Source organism: Barbus barbus, assembly GCF_936440315.1.
Source record: "Barbus barbus genome assembly, chromosome: 6".
Lineage (NCBI taxonomy): Eukaryota > Metazoa > Chordata > Actinopteri > Cypriniformes > Cyprinidae > Barbus > Barbus barbus.
The window spans coordinates 1,582,811-1,599,291 of record NC_136734.1 but is presented as its reverse complement, the minus strand read 5'-3'; the positions used below and the strand labels follow the sequence as shown (position 1 = coordinate 1,599,291).

The window sequence follows — 16,481 nt, the reverse complement described above, 5'->3', positions numbered from 1 at the left end:
TCATAGCATCTGCTTGGCAGCATAAAAGAAAACTTTCAAAACTTTCCGTTTTGATCAGTTTCTCAGAAAGAGACTGCTTATGCATCTTAAATCTTGATATTTGTACTGAAAAACAAGACAGAAATTCTCAGGAAAAGCATCACTTTTGCTGTGCAGAACATTAATTAGTCAATAGATTTAAATGGCTTTGATTGGCAATTGCATTCATATATGATCGGTTACAGTGCTGCTGAAGAAATCACTGCAAGAAGACTGGAATAGATCTGAATGAAATGCTGGAACTGGCACTTGTCATTTCTAATTGAGACACTTCTGCCGAGTCGTGCAGCTCTATGCCGTGTTCAAATGTGAAAGTATGCAGTGATAAATGTTCCAAATACTAGTATGCTACACTGTTGTCACATGACCTCAGCATGTTGCGTCTTGGGAAAAATGATTGTTTTGCATTTTCACAATTCAGTTTTGTGTGAAAATGTCTTGATTTTGGCAGCACAGCAGGCCTTTAAAAAAGCCTTAATTCACCCTTTCACATATTACAGCCTTAAATCGGAGCAGAAATCTTAAATTCATAAAATCGTGGCATTAACTGGTGCATGCAGTGCATTTTCATCTTAATCTCCAGTACAATATCTAAACATCCTTAAATCAAGATGCATTTACTGGAGATGCAAAATGAAGAAACCAAGTCTTAGTTTCTGAGAAACTGAACACAATTAAGGGAGTCTATGATTAAAAAAAACACTTTTCCATTTGTATTAAGTTGACTTTCTGGACCCAATGCCAGATATTTGATCTTGTTTTAATCATAAATGAACTTTTCATTAATTTATCAGAAAACCAGGCTTCTTCAATATATATATTATTTTAAGGATCTAAATATTTGCACTAGAAAAGATGAAAACACTGAAAAAAAAAAAAAACTTTTTCATTTTTTGCAGTGCAGTCAAAAGGTGCATTTAAAGTTATTTCCATATTATAGTGGTTGAAAACATTTTTATTCTGCATAATGCATACTTCATAAATAGTGCTGTGAGAGGTGTAATACCGTAGTATGTTATTCCAAACACAGCCTGTCCATTCTCAACACAATATAGTCAATGGTTTCTCTCATGAGGTCAGAGGTCAAAGGACGGAAGGGCTCAGAGAGGTCTGGGGGAATGTTTTAATGGCAGATCAAATCCACACAACAATGACACTCGTTCATGTTCACTGCGGTGTCTCCTCCAGCTGATTCCCAGACACAGAATTCCTCCGACGTCCTTCTCCCAAACACCTCATCCATGTAAGAAAATACAGCATTTTTTTACTTACATTTGGCAAATACAGAAGCAAACCGAAACAGTTTATTCTCCACAAACAAAAAAATACCCCAAAAAGGTATGATTGGAAATAAAAAACCGAGGCCAAACATGAACTCTCCAACCCATCCGTTTCTCATCTGTTTATCTACTAAAATAGCTAGAACGTTAACAGTCTCAATCTACAGGGGCTCGTCGTCATCAAGACGCCCCGACAATTACATCAGGAAATAAAACGAGCAACTAAAAAATAAACAATGCTATTTACTATCGGAAACTCACATCGTACGATTCTCAGGACAGATCTAAACTAATAAATAATACAAGATGAGTGAAGGAACAACCAAACCGCTTTATGAGACATCTGGATTTAGGTTTACAGTTTTTGCATTTTAAAAGGTTATGAGACAACCCCGCAGATATTTCAGTGGTCACCAATCTCTTAACCCACCCATATAGAGGCAAGCGGACAGACTGAACCAAACCGCTTTGAATCAAGGCTGCAAAGTTACTCCAAACTAAGGCCCAGTGGACATACAGAAGGCACTTTTAATGGATTTAACGATGTGAAGGCAACCCTTTCTTATTATGTGTGTGTGTGGGGGGGGGGTCAAAACCAACTATTTTCTTAATGCACTGCAAAAAATGATTCTTACAGAGTATTTTGCCTTTTCAAGATGCATTTACTTTAGAAGCAAAATGAGTCTTGTTTTCTGAACAAAGTACCAAAATTAAAACGAGAAAAATATCTGCCAATGGGATCAGAAACATAAACGATTCAAATTGAAAACAATATTTTTTTGACCTCTTTTTGCAGATATTTTTCTCGTTTTAAACTATTTAATTTTGATTCACTTTTTCAGAAAACAATATCTTATGTCATGTTGCTTTTAGTAAGCGTCTCTTGATTTATGAAAGTTGAGATATTTGTACTGGAAAACAAGACGAAAATACTGAGTAATAAAATCATTTTTGCAGTAAACACCTTCCTACTTTAACAATTCACATTATTACAATTTTCTTGTAATACTTGAAAAACTTGATACACAACATTTTTAAGATCATGTTGCTCAGGTTATTGGTTAATAAAAAAATATTTACACAATCGGATCCTTTTCACAATAAATATCCAGTTGCACTCTGAAACACGTCACATTTCTGAAGTAAAAAGGGTTGCAAACTGTTTCATGTTGAGTTTAATTGGAGAATTACCTTTCTGGCATCATAATTAGTCTGTGTGAAATATATAAAACCAACAGAACTCACATGCAACTAATGTACAAATCACATCGACTCCTGTAGAATTGAGCTGCGAAACTCTAACCACCTTTCGATTTGTTCGCAAGCTTGGCTGAAAACACGTTACGAAGATCCGAGTTCAGCCACACAGACAAAGACAGCAACCACAAGTTGTGCTTCACAAAAGCAACATCAACTAAAGAAAGGTCAACAAATTCAACCAACCAACCAACCGTTCAAGGAATAACTTAACATCACCAATAGAGTTGTTTGAGTAGAAACCATTTCTAACTGTTGTGAATGAAAACAAGACTGAGGGGCAGATTCATGCCTAATGTTTTCCAGTAAACAACATCTTTTCAGTGTCTTGTCAAATGAACAATCGCCACCAACAGTCTGTAGATCAATCGCTTTCATTCACGTCGTTTCATGTTCACTACACCAATTCAATTCATTTCTCTTGACTTCAACAACGCATCACATATCCACGTTCCAGTAGCTCCTATCATCTGCACAAAGCACACCTGATGGCCATTCGAAGACTGAAATTAGCTCAACATCACCAGAAAATGATGAGCACGAGTAGTTTGACTCATGCAATACTGGATTGGATAGTTGGTCAATTCAGATCGAGTTTGAATTGTGAACTGACAAAATAATGACTTTCAATGTCTAACACAACAGTGCAAGTACTGACATAAACTCTTAAAAATAAAGGTTTCAAACAGGGGGTTCACAGCAATTCCATAGAAGAACCATTTTTGGTTCCCCAAAGAACCTTTTTTCTTAGTGTGAGAACTTTTCTGACTATGAAGAACCTTTAGTGGACTGGAATGTTAAAGGTTCTTTAAGGAACCATCAATGACCCTTTGATGTTTATCAGTAATATTGTGGATCTAAATGCATACACTGAACGATCTGATGCATTTTGACTCCAAACAAACTTAAAGATGGACTAAAACTGGCAGGTTTGGACTTTTCTATTACATCAAAACAGCTAGAGACAAACACTGAGAGGTAGAGGTGAAGGGGATCAAGAGCTGTGGGTACTCGTAATTTCATGGGAAGGTTAAGGCGACAGCAGGTTGAGGGGTTTCTGGGTAACAGAAGTGGGGGAAATTACATTACAGTAGATGCAGCTCATGTGACGTCTCAAAATATTCAGGTGAAAATCACCAACCAAACAAAAAAAGGATAAACTGTAGCTTTGAGTATGATGAACGTGACAAAATGACAATATAAACCTAAAAACTCAACCACGAAGAATGGAAACCTGGGAGAGGGCAAAACCTCTCTGTTTACTTCTATAAGGAACATTAGTGTACTTATGAAACAACGATAAAAAAAAGTTTGTCTGAAATCTCCAGGAACACACTGAAAACATCCTAAATGATCTTTTCAATCTGAATTTGTTGGAATTACCAAAATGATGATGTTTATTAATAAGCTTCTTTCTTCGTGGAGAAATGTAGCATTTCATCACTTGCTCTGCAGTGAATGGGTGCCGTCAGAATGAGAGTCCAAACAGCTGATAAAAACATCACAATAATCCACACCAGTCCATCAGTTAACATCTGGAGAAGACTAAAGCTCAAAAATAAAAAATGTCTTTATGATGGATTTGATTTTTACAAACATGCAGCTTTTGGCTTCTCAATACATTAATTGCTGGACTGGTGTGGATTATTGTGATGTTTTTATCAGCTATTTGGACTCTCATTCTGACGGCACCCATTCACTGCAGAGCATCCATTGCTGAGCAAGTGACAGAATGACACATTTCTCCAAATCTGAACCATCTCATCCACATCTTGGATGGTCTGAAGGTGAGCAATTTTCCTTTTTTGCTTAGTATTCCTTTAAAACCAAACCCCGATTTGGTGTTATGAGTGCTGACGGAGAAATAAATAATTCTTGAGTCTAACAACATTACAACATCTCAATTACAGTAATTCCAACAGGACAAATGCAGCGTTTAATCTGGATCAAGACCCCCTTAGGATGAGTAAAACGCTAAAACACTTGCACAAAGAATAACCCGCACACTCGCTGTTGAAAGCACTCATTGGAAGTGACGGACATGCCGTGGATTGGGACTTTTTAATGTTTCAACGGTAAAACACAAACTAGTCTGGAATATTGCTTTGCGGCAGCTATTTACAGAACAAACGAATAAAAAAAATAATAAAAAAAATAATAAAAAAAAGTAGTCACAGACAAATCTGATCTACACACATACAGCTCACATTCTTCCATGTTTTATGAGTGGTCCTCTTCCAAAACAATAATTAAAAAAAAAAAACACTTTATTTGTTGTTTTCAATAGTAATCCGTCGTTTTTGTGGAATCATCTCTGCGAGCGGTACATTAGCCTCGTGATCATTCGTGTTTACCCTTTATAAACCCTTAAATTCGGTCCCGCTGGAATCAGCTGCTCCCAAAGAGCAACGACTTTCCCAGTGGATTCAAGTAAACAGTATTTCTCACATTGTTTTCTCCATTATTTTATTCCTCAGGGAAAGGACACCCTCTTCTGAAGTGCTTTCTGACTGCTCTCTCTCTCTCTCGATCGATCAAAGCGCAAACCTCATTTTCATCTCAGGGAACAAAGAAAACAAACGAGAAATCAAAGCGGACAAAGATTTGTGTTTCTCTTTTCCAATCCTTCCTTGCAATGCAATAAACCTGTGATCTGTGGCCCCTAAAGATACGTTTTCTTTCCTTGTTTAATTTTTTGTTTCGTTTTACACAGACAACAGAATGAACATTTGTTTGGAAGCAAGGTCTCCTGGTGGCAAGAGGTCACATTTTCCCCACGTGTTGGATGATTTGTTATCCTTCTATACTTTTGTTGTTGTTTTTTTGTCTCTAGTCTTGCTTGGCTTGGAGCTGCTGCTTCCAAGCCTCGTTCAAGTAAACCAGTCGCTTGTAGTTGAGCACAAACAGGATGAAGTTCAGTGCGTATGTGGTGATGCAGATGACGCAGAAGTCCTTAAGGACAAAGTAGAGGATGTAGCCCAGGTAGAGGGAGCCCATCACTGACGCGATGGAGGTGGTCATGAGAATTAGAGCAGCCATCGCACTGGCCGTCAAACCTGCACACACACACACACACACACACACACACAGACACACACACACACAGACAGAGAGGTTAATGCACTGAAGAACAACAACAGCACTGCAAGAGTTCACTAATGCAGCAACTGCATCAAATATACATGAATATACTTTAGACATGATGGTAATCTTTTAGTACCAGAAAACATCATTTTCTAATGTAACAAGTAGTATGTTTTTTATTGTAGTTTTATTTTATTTTAATATTATTGTATTTTGTATATTGTTATCTCGTTTGCTGATGCCTTTAAAATAGTAATAAACTGCAAAAATGAGAAATAACATATAACATTAATAATAAAATGACAGATAATATATATATCCAATAAAAACATACTTGTTACATTACGAAATGAATATATTTTTGACAGAAATAATCAAACAATAATAATAATAATAAACAATATACTTTCTCCAACATTACAAAATCAACTATATGAATATTGTTCATCCTTTTGTTCAATATTTGCTATTTTTCAAGATTTTTCCAGGTGAAAAATTCTTCTTCTGACTCTCAGCCTGTAAGTATGTTTCTGCTACTGACGATTCAAACGTGAGTTTTGAGCAGTGTAGAGTAGCGCTTGTTGTTTGTCGTTTCTCTGATCACAAATGCAGACATGGTAATGTTTACGCAGCACGATGCAACAAGACGCATAAAAAGACAGTATAAATCATTATAATCAGTAATTATTAAGTAAGGGGCGTAACATTTCAAAAGAAAAAAGAAAATCCAAGCAAAACCTACTTAACTCCTTCACTGTTTGTCATTCACTTGTCACTGAACAATGAATACTGTAGAATGACACCTATATTATTGTCACATATTGTTCCATCTCTATAGCACAGAGAGATGCTGCCTATGTACATCGTTCCAAATCCAGGTTACACTTGCAGTTAGGATGCTGCTTTAAAAGGCAGGTGCCTTAGCGTTTATGAGTTTAAAGTGGGCGTGGTTTATAAGGGGGCGGGGCACATTTGAGGCTTGACCTTTCCCCTACTCATCACTCACTCGAGCCCTTCAGAAAAGGGAGCATTTCTCAAGAACAGAGGGCATTCAACACACACCCTGGCACAATCTTGCTATTCATAGTCATGAAATTTCATTAGGGCAGAGCAGGACAAACGGATCACACACATAACGGTCCAGACAAGGACAGAACTATCTGAGATTCGAGTCATGGAGATAAATAACATAAATGAGTGATACGGAAAGGTTTCAGAAATTAAAAACATATTCAAGTGTCTGTTGGTTCAAGGCTAGACAAGATGGATCTGTTCCAAAACCTAGTGCAGCCTTTAAATTAAATGGAAGTTGATGAGAATTATATTATATTATAAACAGATTTCAAAGGGTCCTATTACTGTTTAAGTATTAAATCATTAAAGGTGAACAGGGTAACTTTAACTAATAGATATCATCAAACTTTCCCAGTTGATTAATCACAGTACATTACTGTGATACAAACTGTTTCACAATACAAGTTTTTCTGAAATGTTACACTTAAATTTGCAAATGAGGCATCATATAATTAAAGATGCACTAATTTACAGAATAAAAATCTCAAAATTGACCAGTGTATGGAAGAAAAAAAAACCTATGATTTTGTCTGTAGTATCTTGGCTTAAAACAGAATCCAGAAAAGCACAGAATTTGGGACTGACGCCATATGATCTAATATGTCATATCACATTAGAAGTGCAACAATACCATCTTAAATTGCCACATTAGAAGGCAGCTCTAGCACTATATACTTCTAGCACTAGGTTTATGAAAGACCAGCCTGTCCATTCATTCATTCATTCATTCAAAGTAGCGTAGAAACTGTGCAGTAAAATGTAAAACAGTTTATAGGAAGTGCAAAACGGTTCCACGCATACAGCCGTCCATCACTCCGGGAGCAAATTGCATGCTGGCATTATGCAAATGTGCTGCAATAGTGTGAAGAAAGACTGTGTCCAGTTTTAGAAGCACAATGAACCTGAGGACAGATCAACAGAGCCAAACACGCAGAAGACCTTGAGTCAGCAAAGCCCACATGACTGCTGAGGAACGAAGCAAGGGGAAATTATGAGGTAGACATGCGTGCACGAATGGGTCGACTAGTCAAACCAATTAATGAGGTTGAATAGTTTCTGTACATGTGTATTTAGATTTCTTTCTTTTGTCATTTTCATGACAATTAAGCAAATTTCCCCCAAATTGAGTTTTTTCCCCCAAAAGGTGAGATTCTCATTACTACAATACAGTAATTTAAAAACTACTGCTACTTATACTACTTAGTTTCAGTCTGTGTCATTTATGTTTCTAATTAGGATTACTTTATATTTATTTCAGTGTCCGTTTAGTGAATTGTTTTATTTCTAGTTAGTAATTCTAGTGCTTCAATTTAGTTGCCAAGGCAACATTTCTAATTTTCATTTAGCTCGTTTTTCATCTAATATTTTTATTTTATTTTAGCTTTATTTAAATTGGAAAAAAAAAAAGTTTCAATAATAACCCAGTCGAAGGGAATGCCAAACATAAGAGAAACTGATAGAGCAGTAACTCAAACGCTGTCCGGAGAAGAGACGCACACAACACGAGAGTCGTGGGGTTAAACTAAGGTTGTGAATGTTTGACCTGTGCCTTATCGCACTGAAATGCAAAGAGATTTCAGCCGTCAGCGATGACAGACAAGGACAAGTGAGGGTAATAATTCAGAGGCCTGTGAGACCGCTTTAGATTACAGACAGTAATGTTCCTACTATAACCGGACACGCTCTCACCTCCCGTCTCAGGAAATAATGTGTGTTAATATTCATCTCTGGCTAATGGCAGACACTGCACAAATTAATGTGAACTATCAAATGTTTCACAAATAAACCTAGATGGAGACTAAATTATATCAGCTAACAGTTTTAACACAATTCTCACAGTAGTACATCTAGATTGAGAGGCTGAACTTTAAATATAATTCAACTGAGAAACATAAAAATATTTATTTTTTAAATGTTTTCAATTTTAAATAAAAACGATAAAACAAAAATGCATGAAATCAAAATAATTAAGATCAACTAACTTGTAGTGCACTTTCACAACCTACTGAAAACTATTAAACAATCTGAACTGTAACTCAATTATCAGTTTTCATAATTGTCGAAAGCCAAAATCTTCAAGGCAAATTTATTTGTACAGAGCTTATAAGCTTATAACAATACAAATCATGTAATAGTTCACATTTTGCAACGATTGAAAATCAAGCAGTTGAGAAAATCACAAGAGGAAATAAAATGGAAGGTGAACTTGATGCAAAATAGACAGTAACAAATGATGCACACAATGACCAAAGGTGTTAATAAGGCCATAAATTGATATTTAAATCTGCCATACTTTCTGTACTGGTGCAGACATAGAAAGAACCTGTTGTTGTAAAAACGTCATAATCTGCAGATCAATGTGGTTGATGCTGTCCTTACCTAGTAACAGCTGAAAGATATAAAACAAGATTCCATAGACACTGTTTGGCTGGTTTACTGCACTGTCGTTCCCAAAAATGGTTCCCAACAGTCCAAATCCTCGACCCCATCTACAGAAAAGATGAAAACACAGAGACAAACAGTAAAGTAGCAGAAATCAAACAACGAGAAACTGGAACTAAAAATAAACACTAATATCATGTGTGAGCGCTCTGGGTTTCTCCAGGGAATACGAGCACATTATGACAGAATATTTGGCCTAAATCAAATCAGACAATGATCAAGACAGCAGCATATAAAAAGCACAGTTTCCTTTATCAGTGCGAACGGAGATTTCTGACCCAAATTTCTTGAAATTATACTAACAAAGGAGAAATGTGGTGGTTTCCAGTCACATCCAATTCCGGCATATATACATAAACCGCACACATAAATATTAGATAAAATACTGCAGGTTAATTACATTAACAATTGATATTTTTCAGTATTAAAATAATATTAAGTATATAACTAACATTTCTCTTTTTTACTGACAGAGCTCATAATGCATTTTCTGCAAAGAAAGAAATCTGCCAAAACAAAGTATCTTAAAGGGCAGGAAAATCATTTTGCATTTTTTGGGCCTTAATTATGGCTGACAATCACAAAACTGGACACATTTCAGCATTAAACAGAAAAATATAGAACTAAATGGACAATTATGGTTCATTTGCTAAACATTCAATCCATTGCAACACCATTTATAATGTTGTGAGTAAACTTGAACGCAATGACTGGATTCCAGTTACGATTCATTTTAGGGCTGCATGATATTGGAAAAAACTCACATTGCGATGTTTTGTTTTTCTGTGATATGAAAAAAAAAACATGATTGGGTGATCTTGTGAGTAAATCAACATAGGAAATAAACCAATTACAAGCATAGATAAATATAATAGAACAAAGATACAAAATGACATAAACAGTGCTTTGTATTTTTAAAGACAAGTCTAACAGTATTCAGTACAGAAATCGAAAAATCAAATGTAAAATAACACTGTATAAATTAAATCTAATAAATCGGCACCTATTATGCCCCTTTTTACAAGATGTAATAATGGTCTTGGGTGTCCCCAGAATGTGTCTGTGAAGTTTCAGCCCAAAATTCCCCACAGATCATTTATTATAACAGCTGGAAAATGTAATTTTTGCTCTAAAAACGAGCTGATTTGGAGTGTATGGCTTTAATGCAAATGAGCTGCATATTCCCGCCCCGTCTCCAGAAGTGGGCGTCGCATATACGTGTCTCTCTCTGCATTGCATATCTGCAGCAATAAACACAGCCGGTAGAAGCAACGTAACTGTAAGCGAGCGAACCGGTGTTCAGCCATAAATATGGGAAGTCAAATGCACTGAAAGTGGGACGAAACAGCGCGGATCTCGCACTACGAACGCCACAAACTAATCTCACAAGCACGGCACTGATCAGTTAAAAAAGATACTTAATGTACACACACAAATATGGTTAAAACGCTAAGCACTAATGATATGACATTCACAAAGGAGTCTGGAGTGCAGCACGTATTTAGGTAGATTTTGAGGCTCATTACCTTGAATAATGAAAGTAATCGACAGCATCCTCAGCAGCTCAGATGTTAGGAGAAGATGAACTCTTATGTTCATTCTTACATGCAAACACAGCACAGGGATTGCTTGAGATATTGTTGACGTTACATCTGCTCGAGCGCGGATAAAATGAAGGCCAGCTTAACCGCTGAGGGCAGAAACTATAGCAACGCAGGGCTGTCAATCAACCCATGTGGCCCCACCCTCCAAAATGTGACGTCACACTGCAGTGAGAGCCTAGTGAGACTGACTTGGTTTAAGTCAATAAAATTTTTTTTTTTTAAAAAGTGGGTGGATTTTTATTATTGTAGGGTGGTTGTGTTCACACACTGCCAACATACATTTATGTCCAAACACCATGTAAAATGGGAGTGAATGTCCAGCGCTCTCTCCACCCTCAATACCACGACAGGTGCCCTTGAGCAAGACACCAAACCCCCAACTGCTCCCCGGGTGCTGCAGCATAAATGCTGCCCACTGCTCCGGGTGTGTGTTCACGGTGTGTGTGTGTTCACTGCTGTGTGTGTGCACGTTGGATGGGTTAAATGCAGAGCACGAATTCTGAGTATGGGTCACCATACTTGGCAGTATGTCACTTCACTTTCAAAAGTGGATTTTGCATAATAGGTGCCCTTTAAAGCTACAAAAGTGATTTTTCTCCATGTGTTTTGTTGTTTGATTATGACACCGAAAGCAACAGGGACATTAAACTGCTGTTATTGTCATCCTCTTTCTTTCTCAATTGCTTACATTCACCTAAGAACTGTTTTTTTACAAAGATACATGCATTTTGACAATTTCGCGCATGTGCGTCATTTCAGAAGCAAATAGTAGCAGAAGTGAATGGAATTCAGTGTTCACGTGCATCTGCGTGGCTCTCACCGTGTCTACACCGGGCGTGAGCAGCATGACGTGACAAAATACAATAGAACTCATAATCAGTGATGCTGTGTGACTGTCTACACTGGATGCAACATGACAAATCCCCGCCAGTAAACTGATGCTGCCTCATTCTATTTATGACGTACTGACACAAAGTTCAAATGATTGGCAACGGTCGCTTTGTCGCATCCAGTGTAGACAGACTTTGGGGCTGTTCACATGGTGCGCCTAAAAACGTGTGGAAAACGCTGTCGTGTCGCTGTCTCCTTCTTTCTAAAGCGCTCGGGAGCTTGTGCTTTCGTGGCGTCTGTCGTTGCTGACCTGTGCTTTTCTCAACGACATGGAAGTTCAAAGGATAAATGGATTTCCTGCACTAAAAATCAATGCAATATCTCTACTACTAACTTTATTTAAAAATGGATATCTCTGTACAGCTGTCATGTCCGGTGTTGACGCGGTAGAAAACGAATCAGTAGCCTATAGGCCTACTAAACATCGCACATCCTGCGATGTGACTATCGCGGATGCTCACATCGCGATATTGATGCTGAAACGATATATCATGCAGCCCTAGTTCACATAGAGCTTTAATCTAATTCCTACATCAGTCAAGTGTTTGAAAAGCCTCAAACCTTTTCTATTAACTAACCTTAAAGAGGAAAAAGGTGTGTAACCCAACACTTGAGAGCAGTTTCCATTTCATAACTTCCTGCCAATGGATTTGTCGAAGATCTAATGCTGCCAAACAACTGAGGTCATGCTCGATCTCCACCATATGTCCCAGCATTCCCAATGAAAGCATTTCTGCTCAGAAAACAAGTGTGTGCTACATAAATAATAATGCAAGTACAATGATTCAATATTGCATCGCAACTTCAGGTCCTTGTATTGATATTTTCTTAATTATGTGTTCATTCAATTCACTAGCTAGTTTAAATAATGATGAAGCAGTTTGTCTAAACAAGCAAAACTGAGCACAGCGTTTCTTCAGTAAGATCTGGTACCAAACAAAAGCAAACACACAACACTCATATTTTCTTTAGAATGTAAGTTAGTCAAATGTTTGCATTATTACTCCAATGAGCATTCATATTAACCCTCTAAGCGCCAAAGTCGCAAAATTGCTCCTTTTGTACTAAGACCAATTGGTAAAAAAGTTACCAAAGGTACAGAACCCAAAAATGGTTCTTCTGTTATGTTGCTGTGAAAAACTCCATTTGAAACCTTGAGTGTAGTGTAACACAACAAAAACATGAGGACTCACGCTTACTAGCAAGTTAAGTCTGGATTCCAGACATGCAAATTCTCCACTTTTACAAGAAACACCTCACAATACATGCAAAAACCAATTAAAGCACCGTGACAGAATGACTAGAACAATAAGTATGTGTCCACGTTCATTCTCCACAGGCATTTCCATAGATTATTTCACTAATTGAAAGCCTTCAACTAAACCAACCAGCTCAGGAGATGAATCACGACGTTACAATGTTGATTAAAAAAACAAAAGCATGCAAATCAGATTTTAAAAGGATAACGAATGTGTAATTAAACCACACACTGAACAACTGCACAATATTTAAACCATTGATCCATGAAACAATAAACAACAGAATATATATAATGTAAAGCAATAATACAAAAACATGCAATATAAAAACAACAAATATAGCATATAATCAGTATGCATAAAACTAGATTGAGAGGTTAAGAAGAGCAACTCGCAAAGCTTCATGGGATTGGACGGTCACTTTTAATGTGATTTTCATTGCTACGTTAACAGCGAATGCACTGATTCGCTGAAATCTCTGTGCAGGATCATAATGTAGTTCTTCACAGGGAATTTGGTTTATAAAATATGATCTCTGAATAATAAAATCACTCTGATAAACATTATTGATAACAAATATTTATGGAGAAAATAAATGGGATATTTACTTCCAGAACCAGACTGTTGCTCTTTGTAATGATGTACTACTAAATTCAATTTCTGATACCAATACATGCACCAAAATAATACTGTTTTCTTCTATGCTGTTGTAGTGTCAGCATGTCTGCATTTATTCAAGCTTTCTGTGTTGCATTTAAATTTCACTATACTTTAAATATGAATTTCAAATACAAGAGTTTACCGTTATGAAACAAGCTACGTATGTGCAGCGAGAGCTGGCATGAATCTTGACTCTATCTTTGGTTTGTCTGGCAACTCCAGTCATAGAGATGAGATATAAACCAACATTCCCTTCTGTTTTACGGCACAAAATAACATCTCCCAGATCCACAGGGATCCACAATATTTCACAGACCTTTCGTAAGCAGCGCAGTCAAGACTCAATGATCAGTACAGTGCGGTTTCCCAATGGAGAGACCATTCACAACCAAATTAGAGGCAAAACCCTTAGCAAAAGATCTCGATCAACTCAAGCTGTCTGATTATCTGAAGTCGGTTCGGCTGCACAGAAAAGTCTTCTAAAATTTGGCTTCCTTTAAGAGACTTTAAGCCTGATTATGTAATGCTCCTTAAAAACCTTCACCCGGCTGAAGTGTAGTTTGGTTGTTTTCCCTGCAGACCGCCTGCTTTATCAGACGGCCCGCTGTGAGCAAACAACACAATCAGCAGCTTTCTGAAGCAATTCGATAGACTCCAACATGCTAACGCACAGCCTCTTTATCTACGTGATGGTAATAACATAAGTGAGCATGATATATGATGCTGTCCAATTTATTTCATGATGAGTGAGCACACCTACAGATTCACAGATAAAGTGGGAGACTCTATTAATACCAGATCTGCAAGACACATCCGTCTGTATCATGTCATCTCAATATGTGACAGAATTGCATAACAATATCAGAAATCATCCCTTAGGACAGCTGATCTACGCTGATAAGATCTCAGAGTAAGCATGTGACTTGTTTTCCATCAAACTTCAAATGTCCTGAAAGTGAGTGAACTTCACATGGTTGTCCTGAAAACCATATCAACATCTTTTTCCCTCCAAGCGCTTTAATTCAACAACAAGTTGCATGAAAGAAGTGGTATTGTTGTTAGTGCTGAATAAAGGGAGGGAGGTTATTTAATAAACAAAAGTAACCCAAAAACTGGACCTTCTAAACTGCAAACTTACATATTATTGTTATAAATTAATTACACTAAATTAACTGAATTTATTCACTAGCTATATACATTTAAATTAACATTTAGTGTATATATTCCACACACTAGTTAATATAGTGTATAAGTAAAAAATATATATATTTATATTTTCATATATTTAGTGTTTATATAAAAATAAAAATGCACATGTATGTGTGTGAATACACACACATACATCTATACATATAATACTAAATACTAACTAAATATTACCAGGATAATTTGAGCATTAAAAACAATTACTCCATTAATGGTTTGATGATGTGTAAGGGTGGATCCTTCAGTAATAAAATCAGGAACTGACGTCTCAAACAAGTCACTCTGATTTCAAAGGTTACTAAAACAAAGTTGAACCCTGATCAGACTCAATGAATTCCCTTCTCCAGCTCACCTCTCATACATCAATAAAACGATTACACTCCTGCATTTAAAGCATTGGTCTCCAACTCAACTCCTGGAGGACCACAGCTCTGCAGTTCAGCTCCAACCCTAATCAAACACACCTGATCCAAATAATCAAGCTCTTCAGCATTATTAGAAACTTCCAAACAGGTGTGAGTTAAAGCTAAACTCTGCGGAGCTGTGGCCCTCCAGGAGTTGAGTTGGAGACCAATGCTTTAAAGGGTCTGTTCAATTTCATATTCAAAACATGAAGAAAACTAAATAATCTGACAGGTAAGAAACAGCCTTTGTACTCGCATAAGGGATGTGCTATCAGCTGAAGATGCTAATAAATGAGTGGCTTTGATTTCACCTCAAGACCACAACCAAGTCCAGCACATTAGAAAATAAATGTACATGAAAATATATTAGTATACGGCATTGAGCTCATTCACTGATTAGCACTGTTAGCATTAGCTGCTATCGCACTGTTTCTGCTCACAAGACAAAAGCCACATTCAAAAGCAGCTTTAAAATTACGTCGTTTAATTCATATTTATGTCTATTTGTGTCAACCCAAAAGGTGTTTATAGAAAAGACTATAAATGTGAGACGGATATGTTATTTTATCACCTTTTCAGTCAGTCAGCGGCCCGGAGCGACTCTCCGGCTGTGTGTCAAAACCTAGGCACCTCCCTAACTAGACAGCACTTTCAGATCGCCAAAAGCGCATTCAAACTCTGGAACCATCCTGAAAAGTGCTAAAGCATCCAAAAGGGGTCAAACCCTTGTTTTTGAACGCTCGAAGCGCCTCCGGCAGCCGCAGATGTTGTCTAGCTAGGGAACTCGCTAGGTTTTGACACTCTCTCTCACCTGGACGTGAAGACTTTAGAGCAGCTGATGGAGCTGCTCAGGTCGCACATGGCGCGGTAGTTGGCATCGCGGTTTTTTTCCCTCTCCACATGGAATGCGTACAGGGATAACAGGATACCTGAGAGACACACGAGCAGCCGCACTATCCGCTCCCAGCTAGGGGTGGACACTCGCAAGACGGGCGCCGCCATTTTTTCCCGGCCTTTGCACGAGCGCGCGCAGCCTCCCCTGTCTCAACCGTTGGGTGCGCGACGTGGAAAAGTGTCGGTACGTGTCACAACGTCGGGGGGGGCAGGTTTTTTTTTGACGAGGGCGTGGCCTGGTCGCAGGAGGCGTGTCCATTGACCGTCTCGCCATTCTTGTGTCAGTGGGGGCCATTGTAATAGTACAGATTCTATTATCTATTATTATACTCTGATTACACACCCGCATGTCGTAAAAGCACAGAGAGAGATTTTGCTTGAGATATG

At 37.6% G+C, this 16,481-nt stretch overlaps 2 protein-coding genes across 2 annotated transcripts in view; both read right to left on the bottom strand.

Moving 5' to 3' along the window:
* LOC306871772 (guanine nucleotide-binding protein G(I)/G(S)/G(O) subunit gamma-10-like) overlaps positions 1 to 16,481 on the bottom strand; it is a 480,959-nt gene that overhangs the window by 49,594 nt on the left and 414,884 nt on the right. The gene's annotated exons all lie outside the window — the stretch shown is intronic.
* On the bottom strand, positions 4,384 to 16,277 carry LOC306871769 (vitamin K epoxide reductase complex subunit 1-like protein 1). The gene is made up of 3 exons (XM_079419914.1): positions 16,012 to 16,277; positions 9,114 to 9,223; positions 4,384 to 5,632 (listed from the first exon to the last, which is right to left on the bottom strand). The coding sequence occupies exons 1-3, from the start codon at positions 16,200 to 16,202 to the stop codon at positions 5,406 to 5,408; spliced, it is 528 nt and encodes a 175-aa protein (XP_079276040.1). The 5' UTR covers positions 16,203 to 16,277; the 3' UTR covers positions 4,384 to 5,405.